The sequence below is a fragment of the Zychaea mexicana genome (assembly GCF_025766255.1).
Source record: "Zychaea mexicana strain RSA 1403 chromosome Unknown BDB00scaffold_36, whole genome shotgun sequence".
Classification (NCBI taxonomy): Eukaryota; Fungi; Mucoromycota; class Mucoromycetes; order Mucorales; family Lichtheimiaceae; genus Zychaea; species Zychaea mexicana.
The window spans coordinates 145,873-166,091 of NW_026516699.1; the positions used below are offsets into that span (position 1 = coordinate 145,873).

General features: G+C 43.1%; 9 protein-coding genes across 9 annotated transcripts; 4 read left to right on the forward strand and 5 right to left on the reverse strand.

Moving 5' to 3' along the window:
• Window positions 1–59: 59 nt before the first annotated feature.
• BDB00DRAFT_763699 (adaptin N terminal region-domain-containing protein) lies at window positions 60–3,121 on the forward strand (the record flags this gene model as incomplete). The annotated part of the gene is made up of 10 exons (XM_053119413.1): window positions 60–227; window positions 380–882; window positions 946–980; window positions 1,063–1,253; window positions 1,329–1,481; window positions 1,550–1,684; window positions 1,757–1,889; window positions 1,965–2,185; window positions 2,262–2,535; window positions 2,601–3,121. 10 exons carry the CDS (start codon window positions 60–62, stop codon window positions 3,119–3,121), a joined length of 2,334 nt encoding a protein of 777 aa, XP_052979708.1.
• Window positions 3,122–3,596: 475 nt separating this feature from the next.
• Window positions 3,597–7,147, forward strand: BDB00DRAFT_872334 (leucyl-tRNA synthetase; the record flags this gene model as incomplete). The annotated part of the gene is made up of 5 exons (XM_053126942.1): window positions 3,597–3,623; window positions 3,698–3,994; window positions 4,082–6,667; window positions 6,758–6,856; window positions 6,935–7,147. The coding sequence occupies 5 exons, from the start codon at window positions 3,597–3,599 to the stop codon at window positions 7,145–7,147; spliced, it is 3,222 nt and encodes a 1,073-aa protein (XP_052979709.1).
• Window positions 7,148–8,003: 856 nt separating this feature from the next.
• Window positions 8,004–8,426, reverse strand: BDB00DRAFT_372196 (uncharacterized protein). Its single transcript, XM_053117118.1, has one exon. It carries the CDS (start codon window positions 8,284–8,286, stop codon window positions 8,062–8,064), a length of 225 nt encoding a protein of 74 aa, XP_052979710.1. The 5' UTR covers window positions 8,287–8,426; the 3' UTR covers window positions 8,004–8,061.
• On the reverse strand, window positions 8,028–9,581 carry BDB00DRAFT_823132 (uncharacterized protein; the record flags this gene model as incomplete). Its single annotated transcript, XM_053123511.1, has 4 exons — window positions 8,028–8,543; window positions 8,613–9,083; window positions 9,156–9,295; window positions 9,383–9,581. The coding sequence occupies 4 exons, from the start codon at window positions 9,579–9,581 to the stop codon at window positions 8,298–8,300; spliced, it is 1,056 nt and encodes a 351-aa protein (XP_052979711.1). The 3' UTR covers window positions 8,028–8,297.
• A 212-nt stretch (window positions 9,582–9,793) lies between these two features.
• On the reverse strand, window positions 9,794–11,401 carry BDB00DRAFT_823136 (cytidine deaminase-like protein). The gene is made up of 5 exons (XM_053123512.1): window positions 10,890–11,401; window positions 10,751–10,772; window positions 10,505–10,598; window positions 10,301–10,410; window positions 9,794–10,216 (listed from the first exon to the last, which is right to left on the reverse strand). The coding sequence occupies exons 1-5, from the start codon at window positions 11,179–11,181 to the stop codon at window positions 9,976–9,978; spliced, it is 759 nt and encodes a 252-aa protein (XP_052979712.1). The 5' UTR covers window positions 11,182–11,401; the 3' UTR covers window positions 9,794–9,975.
• A 543-nt stretch (window positions 11,402–11,944) lies between these two features.
• Window positions 11,945–13,979, forward strand: BDB00DRAFT_763739 (permease family-domain-containing protein; the record flags this gene model as incomplete). Its single annotated transcript, XM_053119416.1, has 5 exons — window positions 11,945–12,047; window positions 12,120–12,255; window positions 12,344–12,474; window positions 12,611–13,163; window positions 13,262–13,979. 5 exons carry the CDS (start codon window positions 11,945–11,947, stop codon window positions 13,977–13,979), a joined length of 1,641 nt encoding a protein of 546 aa, XP_052979713.1.
• A 538-nt stretch (window positions 13,980–14,517) lies between these two features.
• Window positions 14,518–15,214, reverse strand: BDB00DRAFT_763727 (Rho GTPase activation protein; the record flags this gene model as incomplete). Its single annotated transcript, XM_053119415.1, has 3 exons — window positions 14,518–14,722; window positions 14,803–14,911; window positions 15,001–15,214. 3 exons carry the CDS (start codon window positions 15,212–15,214, stop codon window positions 14,518–14,520), a joined length of 528 nt encoding a protein of 175 aa, XP_052979714.1.
• Window positions 15,215–15,563: 349 nt separating this feature from the next.
• On the reverse strand, window positions 15,564–16,247 carry BDB00DRAFT_907019 (uncharacterized protein; the record flags this gene model as incomplete). The annotated part of the gene is made up of 1 exon (XM_053128611.1): window positions 15,564–16,247. The coding sequence occupies exon 1, from the start codon at window positions 16,170–16,172 to the stop codon at window positions 15,564–15,566; it is 609 nt and encodes a 202-aa protein (XP_052979715.1). The 5' UTR covers window positions 16,173–16,247.
• A 2,208-nt stretch (window positions 16,248–18,455) lies between these two features.
• BDB00DRAFT_372240 (uncharacterized protein) lies at window positions 18,456–19,744 on the forward strand. Its single transcript, XM_053117119.1, has one exon. The coding sequence runs from the start codon at window positions 18,645–18,647 to the stop codon at window positions 19,500–19,502; it is 858 nt and encodes a 285-aa protein (XP_052979716.1). The 5' UTR covers window positions 18,456–18,644; the 3' UTR covers window positions 19,503–19,744.
• The last annotated feature ends 475 nt before the right edge of the window (window positions 19,745–20,219 follow it).

Here is a 20,219-nt window from a genome sequence, read left to right on the forward strand (position 1 = left end):
GCGACTACATCAACAAGGCAATGACATTTGCCGAAAATGCTGCCAAACTATCCCAGAAAATGTCTCAAGGTCTTGTCGACAATGCCCGGGAGTTTGGCTTCCCAGCCGCAGGCGATTCAGGTGCCCAGTATTTCGATACGTCCGAAGAAAAGATGCGCAACATCAAACGACAATTGGACTCACGCAACGATCGAGAGAAGCTCGATGGGTTAAAACGGCTCATTGCGGTACCTTACTTTTGCGATTTCAAAGTAGAGCAGAATGACCATTTCATTACAATATTAATATGGGACCTGAACACCTTTATTTTGTCCGCGCTACGTATCAGATGATATCCAAGGGACGAGATGTGTCCGAGTACTTTCCAGACGTGGTGAAGAACGTTGTTTCGCAAAACATTGAAGTACGCAAGCTCGTGTATATCTATCTGCTGCGATATGCAGAGCAGGAACCCGATTTGGCGCTTTTGTCGATCAACTCGTTTCAAAAGGATTTGAGCGACAAGAACCAGATAATTCGAGCCATGGCCCTTCGTGTCATGAGTGGTATTCGGGTACCCGTGATCAGTCCTATCGTCTTGTTGGGCATCAAAAAGTGCTCAACCGATTCAAGTGCCTATGTGCGCAAGGCTGCGGCGCATGCTATTCCGAAATGCTACAGTCTGGATGCGTCGCAAAAGGATGCCATTATTGAAATTATTGCGTCATTATTGAAGGATCGGTCGACAATTACTATCGGTAGCACTATCATGGCGTTCAACGAAGTGTGTCCCAACCGTTTCGATTTGATCCATCCGTGCTTTCGAAAGCTATGTGGTTTACTAGCGGATTGTGACGAGTGGGGTCAAATGGCAATTCTGGGTGTTATGTTACGTTATGGCCGGTAAGAATGGATGTCTTTTTTCTTATGATTTGTTTATTTCTAACGTTCAATTATCAACTCTAGCTCACAGTTTTTAAATCCCAATCCTCATGCAAGTGGTTTTTTAAAAGAACGGAACGAAAGCAAAGGGAATAAATGAAGTGAGATGAAGCTTACTGACATTATTAAAATAGGGCGAAGATCAATTGCGTGAACCACCCAAGACACTTGCAGTTGTAAAGCATGACGATCGTCATTTTTACACGGACTCTGAATCGGAAGACAGCGTTGCTGAAAACGGGACGGAAGCGGATGATGTCGTTCAGCTCGACGAGGATCATGAGTTATTGTTAAAAAGTTGTATACCCTTACTGCAAAGTCGAAACAGTGGAGTAAGTGATATCGGCACATGCTACATGCATGATCTTATGATGGGCGAAGAATTAATCATGATTTGTTCAATGTAGGTGGTACTTGCAGTGGCACGTTTATTCTATCACCTTGCTCCTGCAGCCGAAGCTCAAAAGATTGCCAGGCCCTTAGTTCGGTTATTACGAAACCACAGAGAAATGCAATACGTTGTGCTGAAGAATATTGCTATAATGGCTACTTCAAGACCTGTAAGTGGACATCCAATAGACATAATAGAGTTCTTCAACATACTCACTAACTACTCTCATGCCTCCAGTATCTGTTTGAACCATATATCCAGCAGTTTTACGTTCGCTCCGCCGAGCCTGTGTTCATTCGCGATATAAAACTCGATATTTTGACCAGCATCTGCAGCGAATCCAATATTTACACGCTACTCAACGAATTCCAGGTATAAGAAAAACGCATCAGATGCTGGATTGGAGGAAGGGATATGAAGTGATTATTGACATATGGAGAATAGCAATATGTCAAAAGTCCCAACAAAGATTTTGTGGCGGCCACGATCCAAGCTATAGGCCGGTGCGCAACCAACGTATCTGCTGGAACCGATCGGTGTATGCGTTTGCTGATGAAGCTTTTACATAGCACCAATGGTAGGTTAATTTTGATAACTTTTCAAGAGATATACACGGGTTTGTATACCTAATTGAATACTTGTGCGAAAAAAGAGCTTGTTGTGGCGGAATCTGTCATTGTGGTGACACGATTATTGCAAACATGCAATGAAGATCGCTTAAAATCTGTTATCGCGCTTGCCAAGTTGCTTGACAGTATCCATGTACCCATGGCGCGCGCCAACATTATCTGGCTCATTGGTCAGCACGCCGAAACCCTACCAAAAGTCGGTCCTGATGTTTTACGACAAGCTGTCAAGAGCTTCATAGCCGAGGTAACCAAAAAGAAATGACAAAGAGAGTCAAAGGCATTTGTTATTGACATCAAGTATTTATATGGCTTTAACGTAGACAAACATAGCCAAACTACAAGTACTCACGTTATCAGCCAAACTTATTTGTCTTAACCCATCACATCCAACACTCAACACACTCAACCAATACGTGCTAAACTTGGCAAGATACGATCCCAGTTACGACGTACGAGATCGAGCCCGATTTCTCCGAGCCCTTACCATTCCACAACATAATCAAGAGCAACAACATCCTGGATTAACTGCACTTAAAGAGCACGCTAAGCGGATCCTATTTTCTGATAAAGAGCCGCCAGCCCTTGAAGGCGAAGGTTAGTATTGACTAATTTACAATAAAAGATTGGATCTGGACACTAATACGAAATGGATTCACTAGTGGGCACGGAATATATTATTGGAACGCTTTCACTACTTGCCAACCAAGCTTTACCGGATTACGAACCATTATCTGATTATCCAGAAGAGCAGCCCGATCCCTCTGTTCGTGATGTAGAAGAACTCGAAGGATGGGCCGGTAGCCGCACAATGGTATTGGAGCAAGGTTTTGGAAGCGACAGTTTCGAAAGCCGATACCGTGATCCGAGCATGGCATCGACAGCCCTATCAGGCATCGAAGCAACCGGATTTCATGGAGGATATGCTGGAGGTGCAGCCAAGAAAAAAGGCAATGACTATGATTTGGATGCTTTCTACGAAGATACCACAGACGAATACGATGATTCATCAGAGGAAGATGGGGACAGTAATGAAGAAGAAGACAGCAGTGACGAAGAAGACTACACAGACGACGATGACGAGTCGGAAGAGTCAGAAGAAGAGGAGGATAGCAGTAGCGGGCCTGATGAGCATCATCATCCTTCCCCGCCACAGAGGTCAAAATTACAAGGTTTTTCATAATGTTCGTATATATAATGGGGCTGATACACTTTTTGGATCCAGGTACATCCAGTTGATGGTGTAATGAGCTTTTGTCGTTTGTCGTTGTCATTTCATAAAACAAAAGTAATTATCTATGCATGATCTCTCCTACTATGTTTTCATGGTGCGTTGAAAGCCGTAGAAGACTGACCATTGTTGCTGCTATTGCTGTTCTTGCTATGTGTTATAGCTAGCATCGAAGTTGGAACGCCTCATGGACTCTTTTGCCTCTTGCTGCGGACGATTTGGGATTTTGTGTGTGCTTCTGACAATAATTGTAAAAGCGATCAGCAGTAAAAGAGAAAGAAAGAATACCAAATATTTGTCTTCATGAAAACAGATTATGTGTCATCCGCATTATTTCAATGCCATTGGTTACCCGCACCAATTTTTAACCGGTTTGAACTGAAAAAGCCACATCCGCCCTTCTTGTTCCAGTAACACCCTTTCATCAATGGCGACTACGAACGAGCCTCCAAAGGTAATAAATGCAAACCGCAGCAATGCCACTGCGCTCCATTGTTGCACTCACTCATATCAAACAATGTCACGTAGACTGCCAAGCGCGATGCTCTCCGTGCCCTTGAAGGCAAAGCCCGTCATTTGTGGAATGAAACGAAGACGTTCGAGATCGACGCTCCCACCATCGAAGAACACGCCAACAGTGCCGATTTGCATCAAGTTTATCCAAAGTACATGGGGTGCATGCCATATCCTTACATGAACGGTCGTCTTCATTTGGGTCACGCTTTCACGTTTTCCAAGGTCGAATTTGCTGTTGCTTATGAGCGAATGAAGGGCAAGCGTGCTTTGCTTCCCCAAGGCTTCCACGTAACTGGTATGCCTATCAAGGTAAAGACCATAGATACAGTGACAGCAGGATTATTTCAGTAGATATCTCGATAACTAACGCATTATGTTGGGCACGCGTATATATAGGCATGTGCTGATAAGTTGTTGCGTGAGATGGAATTGTTCGGCAGACATTTTGAGAACTACGATGAAGCAGCACTGGCCAAGGAACTGTCAGAAAAGGCCGAAGTCAACAAGAACGTCAAGAGCAAGGTCGCTGCAAAGACGGGCAATGTCACTTACCAGTTCCAGATCATGGAACAACTCGGTATTCCACGCGACGAAATTTGCAAGTTTGCTGACCCTTACTTCTGGACCGAGTATTTCCCTCCTCATGCCATGAAGGATTTGGATGCCATCGGTGCTAAGGTTGATTGGCGCCGTGCTTTCATCACCACCGATGCTAACCCTTACTACGATGCGTTTGTTTGCTGGCAAATGAGAAAATTGAAGAAGATGAACAAAGTCAAATTCGGTGAACGCTATACTATTTACTCGATCAAGGATCAACAGCCTTGCATGGATCACGATCGTCAGTCGGGTGAAGCTTTGGGTCCCCAGGAATACACGAGTATCAAGATGACAGTGTTGGACTGGTCAGATAAGGCTCGTGAAGTGCTGGGTCAGGTCAAAGAATTGGAGGGCAAGACCGTTCATTTGGTTGCTGCCACCCTGAGACCCGAAACCATGTACGGCCAGACCAACTGCTTCGTCGGCAATGATATCACCTATGGTGTTTACAACGTCAATGACAAGGAGGCTTTCTTGTGCACTGAGCGTGCCGCCCGTAACATGGCCCATCAAAAGATTTTCGCCCAGGAAGGTGTTATCAACAAGCTTGCCGAGTTAAAGGGTGATGCCGTTGTCGGCACCAAGATCAAGGCTCCTTTGAGTATTTATGACCATGTCTTTGTGCTTCCAATGGATAACGTTCTGTCCACCAAGGGTACTGGTGTCGTTACTTCCGTACCCTCTGATTCGCCTGATGATTTTGCCACTGTGTCTGACTTGAAGAAGAAGCCTGAGTACTACAAGATTAAAGCCGAATGGATCGAAAGCTATGAGCCTGTGGAAATCCTCGAAACCCCTTCGTACGGCAATTTGACTGCTCCTACACTGTGCAAACAATTGAAGATCAACTCGCAAAAGGATACCACTCAGCTTGCTAAGGCCAAGGAGTTGGCATACAAGGAGAGTTTCTACCAAGGTGTCATGGTTATTGGCAAGTACAAGGGCTTGAAGGTCCAGGATGCCAAGCCTAAAATCAAGGACGAACTTATCCAGGCTGGTGAAGCTTTCGTTTACAACGAACCTGAAGGTCTGATCATGTCTCGTTCTGGTGACGAGTGTATTGTCGCATTGATGGATCAGTGGTACTTGGATTATGGCGAAGAGGAGTGGAAGGCTGAAACCAAAAAGTGCTTGGCCAACATGAACACCTTCACCAACGAGACCCGCAACCAGTTTGAACAGACTCTCGACTGGCTCAACCAATGGGCTTGCGCCCGTAGCTTCGGTTTGGGTACCAAGTTGCCTTGGGATACCCAATTCTTGGTCGAGTCATTGTCTGACTCCACTATCTACATGGCTTACTACACTGTCGCTCATCTTTTGCATGGCGGTTCCTTGAACGGTTCGCAAGTTGGTCCTGCCGGTATTCGCGCTGATCAAATGACCGATGGCGTTTGGGACTACATCTTCAAGCTCGGCCCATACCCCGCCGACTGTGATGTTCCTCAGGCTACTTTGGACAAGCTGCAGCGTGAATTTGATTACTTCTACCCATTGGATGTGCGAGCCTCTGGCAAGGATTTGATTCCCAACCATTTGACTTTCTTTTTGTACAACCATACTGCCATATTCCCTGAAGAGAAGTGGCCCCGTGGCGTTCGTTCGAACGGCCACTTGTTGTTGGATAGCAAGAAGATGTCCAAGTCCACTGGTAACTTTATGACCATCTCCGATGCCGTGGCCAAGTATGGTGCTGATGCCGCTCGCTTCGCCCTGGCTGACGCTGGTGATTCTGTCGAAGATGCCAACTTTGAGGACTCGACCGCCAATGCTGCTATTTTGCGCCTGTACACTTTGCTTGAATGGTGCGAAGAACAGATTACCAAGCTGGATAACTTGCGCACTGGCGAATATAACTTCTACGACCAAGTCTTCATCAACGAGATGAACAAGCTGATCAGTTTGACAGACGAGGCTTACGCCGCCACCTACTATCGCGATGCTCTCAAGTATGGTGTCTTTGAGCTGCAAGCAGCTAGAGACCATTATCAGCAGGCTTGCCTTGAATTGGGCATGCACAAGGACTTGGTTCTGAAATACATCGAAGTTCAAACCTTGACTCTTACCCCCGTCTGTCCTCACTGGTCTGAACATGTGTGGGGCAACGTTTTGAAGAAGGAGGGCACTGTCACATTGGCTGCATTCCCCAAGCCTTCTGCGCCAGTGGACGAATCAATTTTGGAAGCTGCTGAATATATCCGCCGTAGTATTAAGTCCATCCGTGATGCCGAACTGAACTTGCAAAAGAAGAAAAAGAAGGGCAAACAACTCGAGTCTGATTACAAACCTAACGCACCCAAGTCGCTCAAGATCTTCGTTGCCAGCAAGTTCCCCGAGTGGGAAGAGGAAATTCTTACCGTTGCTAAGATTGGCTATGATGAGGTAAAACAAAAATCGATCTATAGGAACGTGATTTCATCTATGTGAAAAAGCTAACCGGGGCTCATTTCGTTGGGGGGGGTGCAACGATAGACAACTGGCAAGTTTGATGATGTCAAAGTCCGTCAAGAACTTAGTGCAAAGGGTTTGCAGAAGAACAAGCGTGTCATGCCCTTCTATCAAGCACAAAAGGTATGTATTGTATCTCTGAAAGAATTACCGTTTGATAAGGATACCATTTGTTTTACTAATTGTGTTTCCTGTATGCAGAGAATCATTGAAAAGGCTGGCCCATCAGCATTTGATCGTGCCCTCAGATTTGATGAAATTGCTACCCTCAACACGGCTACCAAAGAATTCCAGCGTGCACTTGGTTTCCAATCCATCCAAATCATTAAGGTCGAGGAGTGCGCCGAGGAGGACAAGCGTGCTGCCGAGTCTTCTGCACCTGGAAACCCCTCGTTCTCTTTCAAGAATGAGTAGACTATTGTTATCACATATACAAGTTCCTTACTTTCCCACAATGTATATAAATATTATATAAAAAGTTATAACCTGTTTTCACCTTCTCTATTTCCCAGCATTTTGGCGCTCAATGTTAAGTGGACTAATTTGTTAAACAATGAAGCATGTCGAGAAGGACAAATCTCATCTGATACAATAACGTCCTTATGGTTGAACGAACATGGATGTTGAAAAGATGAGCAACGTATTCGGCGTTGAAAGGTACGACATCCCAACTTTCGGCATAATCCTGAAATATATCATCACGAGGTTACACTTGCTTACATAATGACAGGCAATACTTGATATGCACATATACCATTCACCACAAAACAAGATCATATCAGGATTGTCGATTTTTAAAGGGACAAGCTGGTAACCGCTAGTTCATGTAGGTCCATACACTGTAGCAGGAGTGCGGATTTTTGGGTACACCTTGCTTCCTAATTACGCATATATGCCTTTTCTTTATGATTACAGCGCTACACAAAAACGGAGCACAGATTGCATCATTCAACATAAAATTATGCAAAATGCTTGTTCTACTGTCTGCTATTATATTTTGAACAGGGTTCCATAAACCTATCTACTTCATCATAGTGAACAGTTAATAAAAAATCAGAGAGCCATATCAACAAAGCTACAGTAAGTCCTTGGAGACAGATTATCAGCGTTCAATCAAGCTATATTACAAATCGAAAATGTAGGGAGATCTAACGCGGCGAGGAAAGAGAACCTGTTTGCTTTCGTTATGATTAATCTTGACATGTCTATCTAGTATTGAAGACTTTTATAGAATCACCAAGTAGTGGAGGCATCATGATATAAATTTTCATAGGGCAATGCAAAGCGTTTTTATAGGGGGTGGAAAACAAAAAGACAAAAGGGGAAATTTATTTTTTGTATGCAGATGCGTTATATATACAGGTTTTTTTACACGGAGTGGCTGCAACCGTGCCTGCCGCCCCAATGACAGAAGATATGTAAAAGATTGGACGACAGAGAATGCGAAGATATCTACAAAGAAGAACAGCTGAATAATAAGAAATAAAGTACGAGAAAAAAGGTAAGATGTGACTACGTGGAGAAGTATTATGGTTGATTTTGGGAAAGATCATGGGCGCGTTGTTTAAGCATTGTTTTGGGAAGCCTTGAGAGCTTGAAGAGCGTTATAATTGCGTTCGATGGCTCGTCTCAAAAATTCACCGGCAGTGACGGGCTCCGTGTAGCGAGTCGAGCCCTGAATGATGGCAGACTTGTTGCACTGGTTAAAGTAGGCAATAGAATAACGGGGTCCTTGGTACTCGCCGACTTTGGGTGCTCTGACACGATGGAAGTTGGATACGACACGATCATCGGCCCAATGCATCAACATCTGTGTAACCAAGACAATAAGTCATTAGCTGCCTTTTCCATTTTCTCCCGCACAATTTACTCTACTTACGTCGCCCAGGTTGCAGACAATTTCTCCTTCATTGGGGTTAACAGGAGCCCAAGTATCACCGTGGCCAAAATCAGTGGAAGCCTCCCGACCAGGGCAGACTTCCAATCCATTCTCACCAGGGCGCTGGAATAGCAACGTGAGCGTATCAAAATCAGTGTGAGCTCCAGCACGCCAGTACTCGGGAGGGAAGCTCTGGCCAGTAATGTCATGGTAGTGCAGGCAACGAAGCGTGTTGAGAATATCAGGTTGGGTAATATCATGGCAGCGCGTGAAGAAGTCCTCAGGGAAATCTAAGCCAATGGCCAAGCATGTAAGGAGTTTGGTAGAGACGTCGTGGCACTGTAGCATGAATTTTTCTGAGCGTGTGCGGAAGCCAGGTGCATCTTGATCGGTGGGCCATAAATCTTCAATGCCATGGAAGCTGAATTGGGCCGATTCCTTGAGATCAGCAACACCAGTGGAGGGTCGAATCTACGATTTAGATATTCATTGTTCCACATTAACATTCTTTCCTTTTAAGACTTTCCTCTTTCTTTTTTTTACCTGTGCAAGTTTCTCCCAGCCGGCATTGCGCGATACATCCATGGGATACTTCTCTTTGATACCATCAGGCAGGGCGAAAAAGTCAACGCTAGCTTGGAACATGGCACGGATATCCTCAACCGAAATACCATGGTTGATCACTATGAAGCACAGAGCCATCATTAACAATCAGTCCGTTTTGTATCTGCAGTAACCCATCCCAATTCTATACCTAGAAGGCCGCTTACCGTAAAAAAAGCCATCAGTGGTGCAAGCACGCATGAGGTCAGCCACAATCTCGTCTCGGCGGTTGTCAAAGTCCGAGAGATCAATACAAGCAAAGCTGCGTTCCTTGGTGGCCATGCTTGCAGAAGAAGCGGCAGCAGTTGTATGGACATCCTTGAGCAAAGAGTCGGCGGCGGGGGAAGTAGTAACAATGGCAGACATCGAAATAAAGATTGCAAGATAAGAAAAGATGCGAGAAAGTAAAACGAAATGGCCTTTATATATTGGTAAATCTGTGAGCCTGTGCCTCTGATCCGAAACTCCATGAAGCACTTGTTTGATAAAGCAGTATCCGGATGATAAGCTTGCCTTTTGTAACGTGGATAGGTATATTTTTGTGTCACATCCAAAGCGTGGTAAAAAAACATAATAATCAGGATTTAACATAATTGTTTATTTCTTTAAAATGACATAGACAAAGTAAGAAGACTGTACAGCGTGTTTTTACATGGAGTGGCTGGAACCATCAACTGAAGGAGAAATAAGCGCATTCATTTACAAAGGTGGTTTCTGCTCCTTCTCTTCCTGTGCGTTTCAATAATGCGAAGAGACGACACTAATCGTACTGCTCTCTGAAAAGAGGCATGGTAACGCACGGAAAACGTTTGTTGCGCTCCTCGATGTAGCCGTCCAGACCCTGCGAAGCCATGGACTGATAATAACCATCATCGCGGAAGTAACTAAAAGCACACCAAAAGGCATGGTCGCATTCATTCTTGAGCATGCCACCAACAACATCAGGCACACGATGGTCCAGTTGATAGCCACCCATATGCGCAGAGCCAATGACGTCGTCCCTAATTTAGTTGGAAAATACCGAACCTTATTGAGCAAATTTGATTGCGGGGTATTTTGGTCTATGTGAGGAGTATAATTCTTACATTTCAATTAAGAGTTGCTGGCGACCACTGCGATTGATATCAGGAATGGACGTTCCCCATACGACACGGCCGACACCACGATAGATGCTTTGGGAAGCACACATGGGACACTTATTATCATATCAGCGCGACAATCGCAACAGTGTATAATTAGATAGCAGTATATTTATCTTACTTATCGCAGATAAGAAAAAAAAGACTTACCGGCTCTCCAGTGGTGTAGAGTGTCTGGTGGGACCATTCCAGCCCAGGATCGTGCATGTCGTTGTTACTTGGAGACGGATAGAGTTCGGTACAGCTACAAAAACGGCATATCAGTTGATAAGGATTGTGGCTTCATGGAGATAACAGCTTTTTATATTCCCTCCAACCTCCGCGCCCGCTACAGCGGTCCTCTCGAATCTTATTTTAAAATTCCGCCTCCCCGATGACAGTAGAAAAAAGACTCACTTCCAAAATGCAGTTGTCTCGCCTATGATGATAACATGACATTGGAGTGTAATAGGTAAAGAAAACATCCCAGGCGTAGTTAGCACACACTATAATCTATATCTACTGCTCTGTTAAAGACTAAAGCAATAATATATACCATGCAAAAGTTTGTTTTTGCGATTCGAATTGGCGCCATAGCACGATATCTCGTTCGTGGTGTGATCCACGATCAGAGCACCGAAAGGAAAAGTGGGGTTGTGAACCAATACATGTTCGAGTGCTAGACGCATATAACACTCATCAATTTCCTGCTGCTCTTTAAGATTGTGACAAGGATTGATGCTTCCGTCAGGTCCAACAACACTAGCTTCGTTACTGGCTTGTGCTGATGTATTAGCAGAGACGACGACAGCGGCAGTGAGAATTGACGTGAGCGATAGCAGCTTCATTGGTGATAAAGACGCGAAAGAGCCCGAAAATATTATTCATTGGTTCACGCGCGCATTCGTAAAATAATTATCATCACGAAAGAAGTCTTTGTACCACGACCAAGAGCAATTCCATCGCGGGACACCATCGTTGTTATCTATTGTGTCATTTAAATGTCCTTTGCGTTCCTCTTTTTTTTTTTATCAATTAGCCAAAACTGGCACTTTGAGCAAAAAAGGGTCAAGACCCAACAGAGGAAAATTTAACCAATTTCTAAAAAAATTGGCAAATACTATAAATACTGCCTATAATCCCTATTTTAACTGCTGTTTCTTTCTTTGTAGCCAGCCCAACAGAAAATCTGTATTGGAAGCGCAATTAACTTGACACACACTCTCTCTCACCAACTATTATTGCTTGCTCTTCAACACAGCAAGCACCTCTGTTTATAACATTACTCTATTATTCTATATAAACTGTTATGCCTTCTTCCTCCAGCAGAAACAGCATCACATCATCAGACGACATGGAAAAGAAACGCGATCTTGCTACTGAAATTAGAACTGAACAGCCTCAAGAGATGCTGTATCCCGAAGTTACCCCGCCTATAATTAGTGCCTCGTTCTCTACTCGTATGAAGCGCAAGTTTACGACCTATGATGGGTGGTTCGGAAAATATGATTATCGTGCTCTCTGGTAATTGTCAATTGAAAATCTTCTCACCAATGAGACCTTTTGTTCTCGATGCATCTATCAACTAAATTTGGTATGAACATATATAGTATGCCGCATATTCCATTCTTACGCAGGCGAACAAACACTTCGCCGTTCTATGGACCCAACGATCCAATTCCAGTTTTCCTGGCTATTGTCATGGGTATCCAGCGTAAGTTGAATTGTTACTTTACTATATGAAACCTGTAAAAGCTTAGGTTCTTATATCTTACATCTTCTATAGACTTCCTATCAGTCATTGGTGGTGTAATCACTCCAACAATTTTGATTTCAGGCTCAGGTAGTAATGCATTGAACCTTGACCAAGATCTGCGACAGTATATGATTTCAGCGTCTTTGATCGTATCTGGGTTGATGAGGTATGTTGCTTACACATCATTATACTTGAAAGCATACAAGTAAGCTGTTCGATCAACTGACAACCTGGTTTTCCATATTGCAATACAGTCTAATCCAGATCGTCCGTTTCCGAGTTCCAAAAACAAGATATTACATTGGTGCTGGTTTGTTGCAGATCACTGGTGTTTCATTTGCCAATCTTCCAGCTGCCCAAGCGATGGTATCGAACATGTATACCAGTAAGTAGTATATTTTTGTTTCTTTGCATAGTTTATTACAGACACTTTTTATAAGTGTATTATTGAACATCTACTGATTTCCTTCTTTTTCGATGATTGCAATTAGGCGGTTTCTGCCCTTCTGAAGTACTTGCAGACGGAACCGTGAATCCCTTGCCTTGCCCTGATGCCTTTGGTGCTATTCTCGGTACTCAAATGGTCTGCGCCCTTCTGACAATTGCAATCAGCTTTTTGCCCCCTCGTATCATTCGCAAGTTGTTCCCTAAGATTGTCACCGGCGTTGTCCTTTTGGTTATCGGAAGTTCATTGTTGACGAGTGCCATGCAAAATTGGGCAGGAGGCTCCGGTCCTTGCATGAGTCGACCCGAATCTGGCGACTTTGCATTATGTCCAACGGTTTATGCACCCAACGCACAAAAATGGGGCAGCCCTGTCAACTTTGCATTAGGCGCCTCCGTGTTTTTTACCATCATCGTGCTTGAACTCGTCGGCTCTGTCTTTTTAAAAAACATTTCTGTCGTTGTCGGTCTTCTCTTTGGTTGTATCATTGCTGCCGGTATTGGCATGTTTGATAGTTCAGATATTGCCGCTGCTCCAGCAGCCACCTTCCTTTGGGTCAAGACTTTCAAATTGAGTATCTATGGACCAGGTGTTATTCCATTCTTGTTCGTTTATCTGGATATGACAATGTAAGAACCAACCGCCATATCAATTTTTTCACTCTAGGGCATGACAAATGCAGCCAAACTAACCACAAGAAACTCACAATTTTCTTTTGCTTCAATAGTGAATGTTTGGGTGACTTGACTGCTGCTTGCGATGTTTCAGGCATGGCTATTACTGGAAAAACATTTGAATCGCGTTGCCAAGGTGGTCTTCTCGCCGACGGTCTGTCTGGTATTTTTTCTGGATTGGCTACTAGCATGGGCGTCGTTACTTTCAGTCAAAACAACGGTGTTATTGCCGTTACAAGATGTGCCAACCGCTACGCTGGCGTCATTTGCGCATCTTTACTCATCATTTTTGGGATCTTCTCCAAGATTTCCGCAGCGTTTCTAGCCATCCCCTCACCCTTGATCGGTGGTATGACAGTGTTTCTGTTTGCCTCAGTTGCTACATCTGGTATTCGAATTCTCGGCTATCTTGATTGGACGCGTCGCGACCGTGTTATTGTCGCTGCCTCACTCGCTCTTGCCTTGGGTGTTTCCGTGGTTCCAGATTGGTTCACGTATGTCATGCCAAAGGTTGAGAACTCGGCACTTCAGGGCTTTTATGATGCTATCACGACCGTCGTCAGCACCGGCTACATCATGGGCGGTATTCTTTCTGTTCTTTTGAACCTCATTCTGCCATACGAAGCTGCTGCAGAAAAGAGCGACGACAACGAATCCAGCAAAAACTCTATTGGGGGCGTTGACCGCGTGTTCCGCGACGAAGAAGCTGGTACTTTTTACAATGATAAACACTTTTCGTCGGCTGTAGGCAATACCAAAGAAAACGCTTAAAATTTCAAACGATTGCCCGATTTACGCTCCTTTTGCTTTTTATGTAAATTATTCTTACCTTGGTATGGCGTCGTCGTACTTGACAATATTGTTATTACTCTTCTTCTCTTCTGTTGGGGATTTCCTCCCTTATCATTTCCTTCTGATCCCCTTCTTTCTACAGCTACTACAAAACATTTGAATGTAACAATATTTCAAGCGATTGCAGCCACTCTTCGTAACCAACCTGTACATGATTTTATGATAACTATGTATTTTTAATATATTTGTTAAATATTCTCTTCATTCAATAATATCATTGAGCAAATGACAGTGACAGTATCATCTTTTTAAATCGTTGACAATATCACTCTATCAATAAGACCGTATTCCTTCTTTTGTTCTCTCTACAACAAGAAGGCCTTTTTGTTCCTTCAATGCTAGAGAGACTAAATTTATTGGACCAGCCATTGTTTTGTTTTACAAACTTTTACACAAAAGGAGGAAGCAGGAGGAGGTATATAGAAAAGATGGAAAAAACAAGCCTATCACTGAGTTATTAATCTTTGGCCCCCTCTTCTTTTTTATCATCGGAACAATCAAAGATTTTGTTGCAGTGGTTTAAAAGGTAATCGATCGTTTCGATTTTGCGGTTCATCTCAAGCAGATCGCTCGCTTCATCTGGATTTCGTAGTAGAGTAGGACCAAATACAACAGCCAGATTCCGCGTATTCATGTAATTTACATCACACCTCTCTTGTACTCTTAGATGAGCCAAAGAGAAAATTACGAATTGTGAGCATAAAACGGTAATAATTAGTGACGTTGAAGCTTTAACATATACCTATGAAGATGACACATCAGGTACCGTATCGTATCGCGGTTTTCGAGAGGAAGCGACTCATTAATTAGCGAGCGGATATACTGCAGGCGTTCAGTGGGATCGTTAATGTCTAGGGGCAAGTCATTGTTGGTGGTTTATCATCGTGACTTGATATTTATGTTCGTTTTGCCAACACTTTAGAGTATTTATTGCGCTTACTAGTGGACCTGATAAACTCGTTATGAAACTGATATGTAAAAAGTGGATCTGGTAGTTCTCGAAAATACTGCTTCAAAACACTAGTAACAGCATTGATATCGTTCCAAAGGTGCTCGTTAGTCAAGTCGGGCACTTGCCCTTGATCGAAAAGCTGCTGAATCTCTCGCATTTGCTTTGCGCCTCCTGACTTGCGATAAATTCCTTCAACGTCCATATCTTGCAAAAAAGCGAAATGTTATAATGAGTTTTGGTGCACTTTGTATGGTGAGGTAATAATTATATACCTCTTGCTTCAACAGCCTCAACACAAGTCCGAACAATGAGTGGCACTTTGTTATTCTCCAGCTGCACTTGCTTTACAAGATCGTTCCCAAAAACAACTGAGCTCCTTGTAGACATCGTCGACATGGATTTATGACTGCTGTCATTCCTTTTCATGTTTGAACATACGTAAGGGAGTTTTCTCATGCATTTGGAATGACATGTTACGCCGCAACCTATATAAGAGTTATACACATATACGACGCTTATTTATTCCCAAAACATTGATATGTAAATTACTACTAACCCTGACACTTTAGTTCAGAACTTCGCCATATCTTGTCACCACATACTTCGCAGCGGACAGGTCGTATAAATTTGATTTGATAAAGGCTATGCTCGTCATTTGCCGCAATAGAATCTCCATGATTGCTGCTGCTGTAGTTATCGGCCGAACCAACGGATCGTGTTTCTGGGATTGTGCTAGTTGACTCAGATTCACTCAACGTGTACGGACTTTCAGTGCCGCCATTGCCGCTCGTGGAGCTTCCGTTCCCATACTTGTTGTTGTTGCTGCTACTTTTGCGTTGAGGACCATTTTGCTTGTTACCAAACTTTCCAAACATGAGGCCCCGATTTTTAAGTTTCTTGATCTTGGTTAGCCCTTCTTCTCCGATGCCACCAACAATCCCACCGACACCACTGCTGCTGTTCTTCTTATTCAACATCGGCGTAGTGTTGCACGTGTCGCTATTCCTTGAATTTGGCTTCTTGTCTTGGTTATCCAGGAAATTTGTTCCTGCCATAAATGCCACTGCTTCTCGTTCTCGTTCGCTGACACGACGTGATAAATCATTGTTCATGGTATTGAGCTCTGCGTTTTTCGTATTTAGTAGTACCATTTCTTTCATTATTTCATCGCGTGCCTCGTTCAATTTATCGTATTCAGATTTGGCTTCTTGAATATCTGCTTGAATGGATATAAGTTGCTCGTCAAATAGTTTTCTGAAGCGTTCCCATAGCTTCTGTTGCTTCTTGTCATCGTCATTATTGTCGTCGTCGTCTTCGTTACTAGAAAAGAAGATCGGCAGAAAGGTATAAGCTGAATTGGATTATATTTCTTTTGCTAATACGAGTCTTATACCAAATAAATAGCGAAAAATCACAAAGGTTACTTGCTTTGGACGAGGCAAGGATGATGGTCCAGAGATATAGTCCTGAATCTCTGAAACCAAGCTATCCCTTTGCTGTCGAAGGGAATCACATGTCTTCTCAAGACGTGCTCTGGACAGGTGCGTATCCTGATAATGCTCTTCTTCATCTCGCTTGACAAACCCTTCACCCATTTGGACGCAAAGCCTATCCAAGGGTCTACCCAGACTTTCATTAATGGATGCACGATTCATGGCCTATTATGTTTTCACAACAGGAAGAAAAATCATCAACGGCCAGAAAACAGACCCGGCCAAAATTACAATTTGACCATTTTTTATTCCAAGGGGTAAAGACTTGTTGAAATCTATTACCTTAATTCGGTTGCTTGTATTGCTGCTAGAACTCTTTCTTCCGCTGGTTAGGGGGCTTGATGGTGATGATGGTGGCGAGTAGCTAGTATAATCGCTGTTGTTGCTCCCTGTTATCGTTGCTGCTGTTGACAAGGCAGGTCGATCATAATCAGAATCTGCGGTAACATGGTCGCTGTTACAATGATTCCCTGCGTATGTAGAATACGGTGTGACGTGGTCTGCATTAGAGGATGAGAATGGTGACCTGGAGGCCGGTTTTGGTGGCGGTAATGGTGGTGGAGTTGCTGCTGCTCTTGCGGCAACTACTGAATCGCTTTTGCTTGGACTCATATATCTTGTCGGAAGGGCTCGTCCATCTGATGGACGGCGACGGTTTAGCATACCCTTTTCGTAAGATAGAAATCAAGAAAAAAGGTGGCAAGAGATAGAAAGAGACCCTAGAAAAGGAACCAAAAAAAATTGGAAAAAGGAACAGCAACTACGGAAAACCACTAATCTACAATGATTGTATAGTCGTGACGGCAGCGTAGTATATATATACAGTAATACATGTCTTTCTTAGGTACATTCTTTGAAATTTATGATTCGGCCACTTTTGCCTCCAAGCTCTTTTTGAAAAAGAAAATAAAGCATGCATATAAATATGCAATGCATATCCAGTTGGATTTTCCAACTGAGTCTATATAATTGTCAGCATAAGATATGACAACGATTATCGTCAAATATCACTTACTTTAATAATAGCAAGCTCTTTTCTATTGAAGCACTTTAGAAATATGTTTATGTATTTGCAGCAATGTTCTACTGTATTAGTGATTTAATAAAATATATATAATGGACTGTGGATCTAGTCAGATATTAAAAATTTGTAAGCTCAAATAAGGTATCATTTACATGATGCAGTGCTGCTGCATAGGGAAAAACAGATACGGTAAACTTAGCAACTGCAGAGCGCTATCACTGACGTCAAATTGTATGAGCACCAGTAGTGTAGAGACCACTGAAACTGTCAGCAGCAGTGCCTATATATATTTTGTGGACTTTAGGTAGTAAGATCACTTTCGACATTATAAACCTAGATATATGCTTTCAAGTTTTGCTATGATCATCATAAGCATCGCCGTGCATACAATTTGGACATGATGCTATATATGGTAATTCGTTCAACAGACAGCAACAGCATGGATTAGCCTTTATATAAATTGACTATATGGAACAATAGATCACCCGATGATTTTCTTGATCCGTAGAGGTGGAATTTGAGCACAATTTGCTGAGCAGGGAGAGTCATTTGCGTGAACCTGTATTTGCAGAAGATACTCGGTAACAGCTGCTCTACTACGTAGTACTGCTGTTAAATAGTACTGAAAGAAGTGTTGTAGCACCAAATCTGCTGAGCGGCGGCTGTGCCTTTGTGGATCCAACCTCTTTCGGGCAAGTTTTCGCCGTGTGTATCCCTGGTTACTTCCCCAAAAGCTTAATGCGAAATCAAAACTTTGTTCCTGTCCAACACTCGCTCAAGATATAACCGTTATTAGAACCAAGCACTGACGAATGGATGTCATTGTGTACAACGATAAAGTCACCCTCATATGTTATAATTACAATCTTGTATGAGTAATGACAAAGGGCAGTGACAGTATTAGACGTATCGCGCAAAACTTTATGCTCGAAGTTAAAAACTGGGTTTAACGCTGCTTGTAACCTAAAGAATGTTTTCATCGTTTTATAATCACGAGCGAATACGCCGTACTACGCATAGAACATGAAGCGAAGCCTCCTCCTTCCTGTATCACAATCAACCCTTTTTTAAACCACTCTACTCTTTGTATCCTCTTAAATCCTTTCACAGAAAGTATGCTCGAGCTGCTATATAAAAGCCCTCTTCAAATATGGCTCAAGAACGGACCACAGCCACCAACACGTACGAAAAAAACCTTACCGACAAAAACGACTACAATGCGTAACTATGACCTTGGAGCAGAGAACCCGATGGTGCCCACTCCCATACCGGACGATGACGATTTCCAACAACAGATCGAAGAAGCTGTGGACGAAATCGAAGCATGCGCGAAAAAGATTAGCGAATTGGGCAACAGCTACATTGCCAAAATGAACAACTCGTTTATTCTATTGACAGTGCTGGGTTTTGTTCCTGCAGCCATGGCGTGCCTTGAATATCTGGTGGAGCCATACTATGGATTTGTTATCTGCCTAACGCTGCTTGCTGCAAGTACGTTCTATACTCTTTACTACATTATTCAGTATTGGGTAATTCCTGAGGTGTTGAGGTACTTGCTGCGTCGATTGGTCAAATCCAAAGACGAATTATTCTCGACGTTCGATCAGGAGACGTCGGAAAAGTACAAGTCCCAGGTCATCGAGGAGACGGCAAAGACCGCTCAGGAGGCGCGACTGACGTTCGCAAGCCTTTGCAAGCGCCGAGGTGTGGTCGATGGCGCCTGCCAAATCATCATGGGCCTCTTATCATTTGCACTTGTACTGTTACTTTTGATCGGTGAGAAAACAGAAGAATGGGGTATGCCGGCCATGGCAGAGCTGACGTTTGCCGTGTGGATGTTTTTTGCCAATGTCATCTTGGCTATTGTCTATGCCTTTATCAGCACACGCAAACACAGAAAGAAATGGCGGGAAACAGAGGCTGTTGCTCGTGAAGTGGCGCGAAAAGAGGCTGCTGTTCAATTAATGGCGTAGACTTCTTCTTCTCCTTGTAATATTTATGTACTACCAAATCGCTTTCTTTTTGTTTATATGTTTGTATTGCACTCATTTTAAATCACCAGCTTTCGTACCAACACTATTCACCTAATTATATTATTCCCTCTCTTCTCGCAATTTTGTATATCGATGTTCTGTATAGCTCTATTATTTACCCCAAAACTTGACTTTACCCTTCTTGGCCTAGACCCATCTTATATATTCCCTTTGCTTTTTTCGGTTTGCATATACCTCGTGATCAAACATTAAAAGCTACATACATTCCATGCATTCATAATTGTGCTAGACTTTCTCTCAATGCTATGGCAAGGTTGCCTTGATGGGAGTGAAATTACTAAATAGGGTTTCCGAGCTATATTGGTTCTATTATTTGGTAATGTTATCGTACTGGTCAATTCGCCATGCTATTAGGTGTCTATTTCAGGGTCAGGGGCTCGACGCCGATTCACAACAAGGAGAGAAATACCAGTAGCTCACTTTCTGCGCTTAGGTAGTTTAAGCAGTTGTCATAATTATGGTACATCTCTGGGACATTATTGAAGATTGGATTGCAACCTGTGGGTATTTGAATCAGAGACGTAAGACAAAAACATCACATTTTCAAAGAAGGAAAGGCTACGGAATTAAACATACATGCTTATTCAATCAATCAACATATTGCTTCATATAATGAAATTCACTAGGTATCATTGG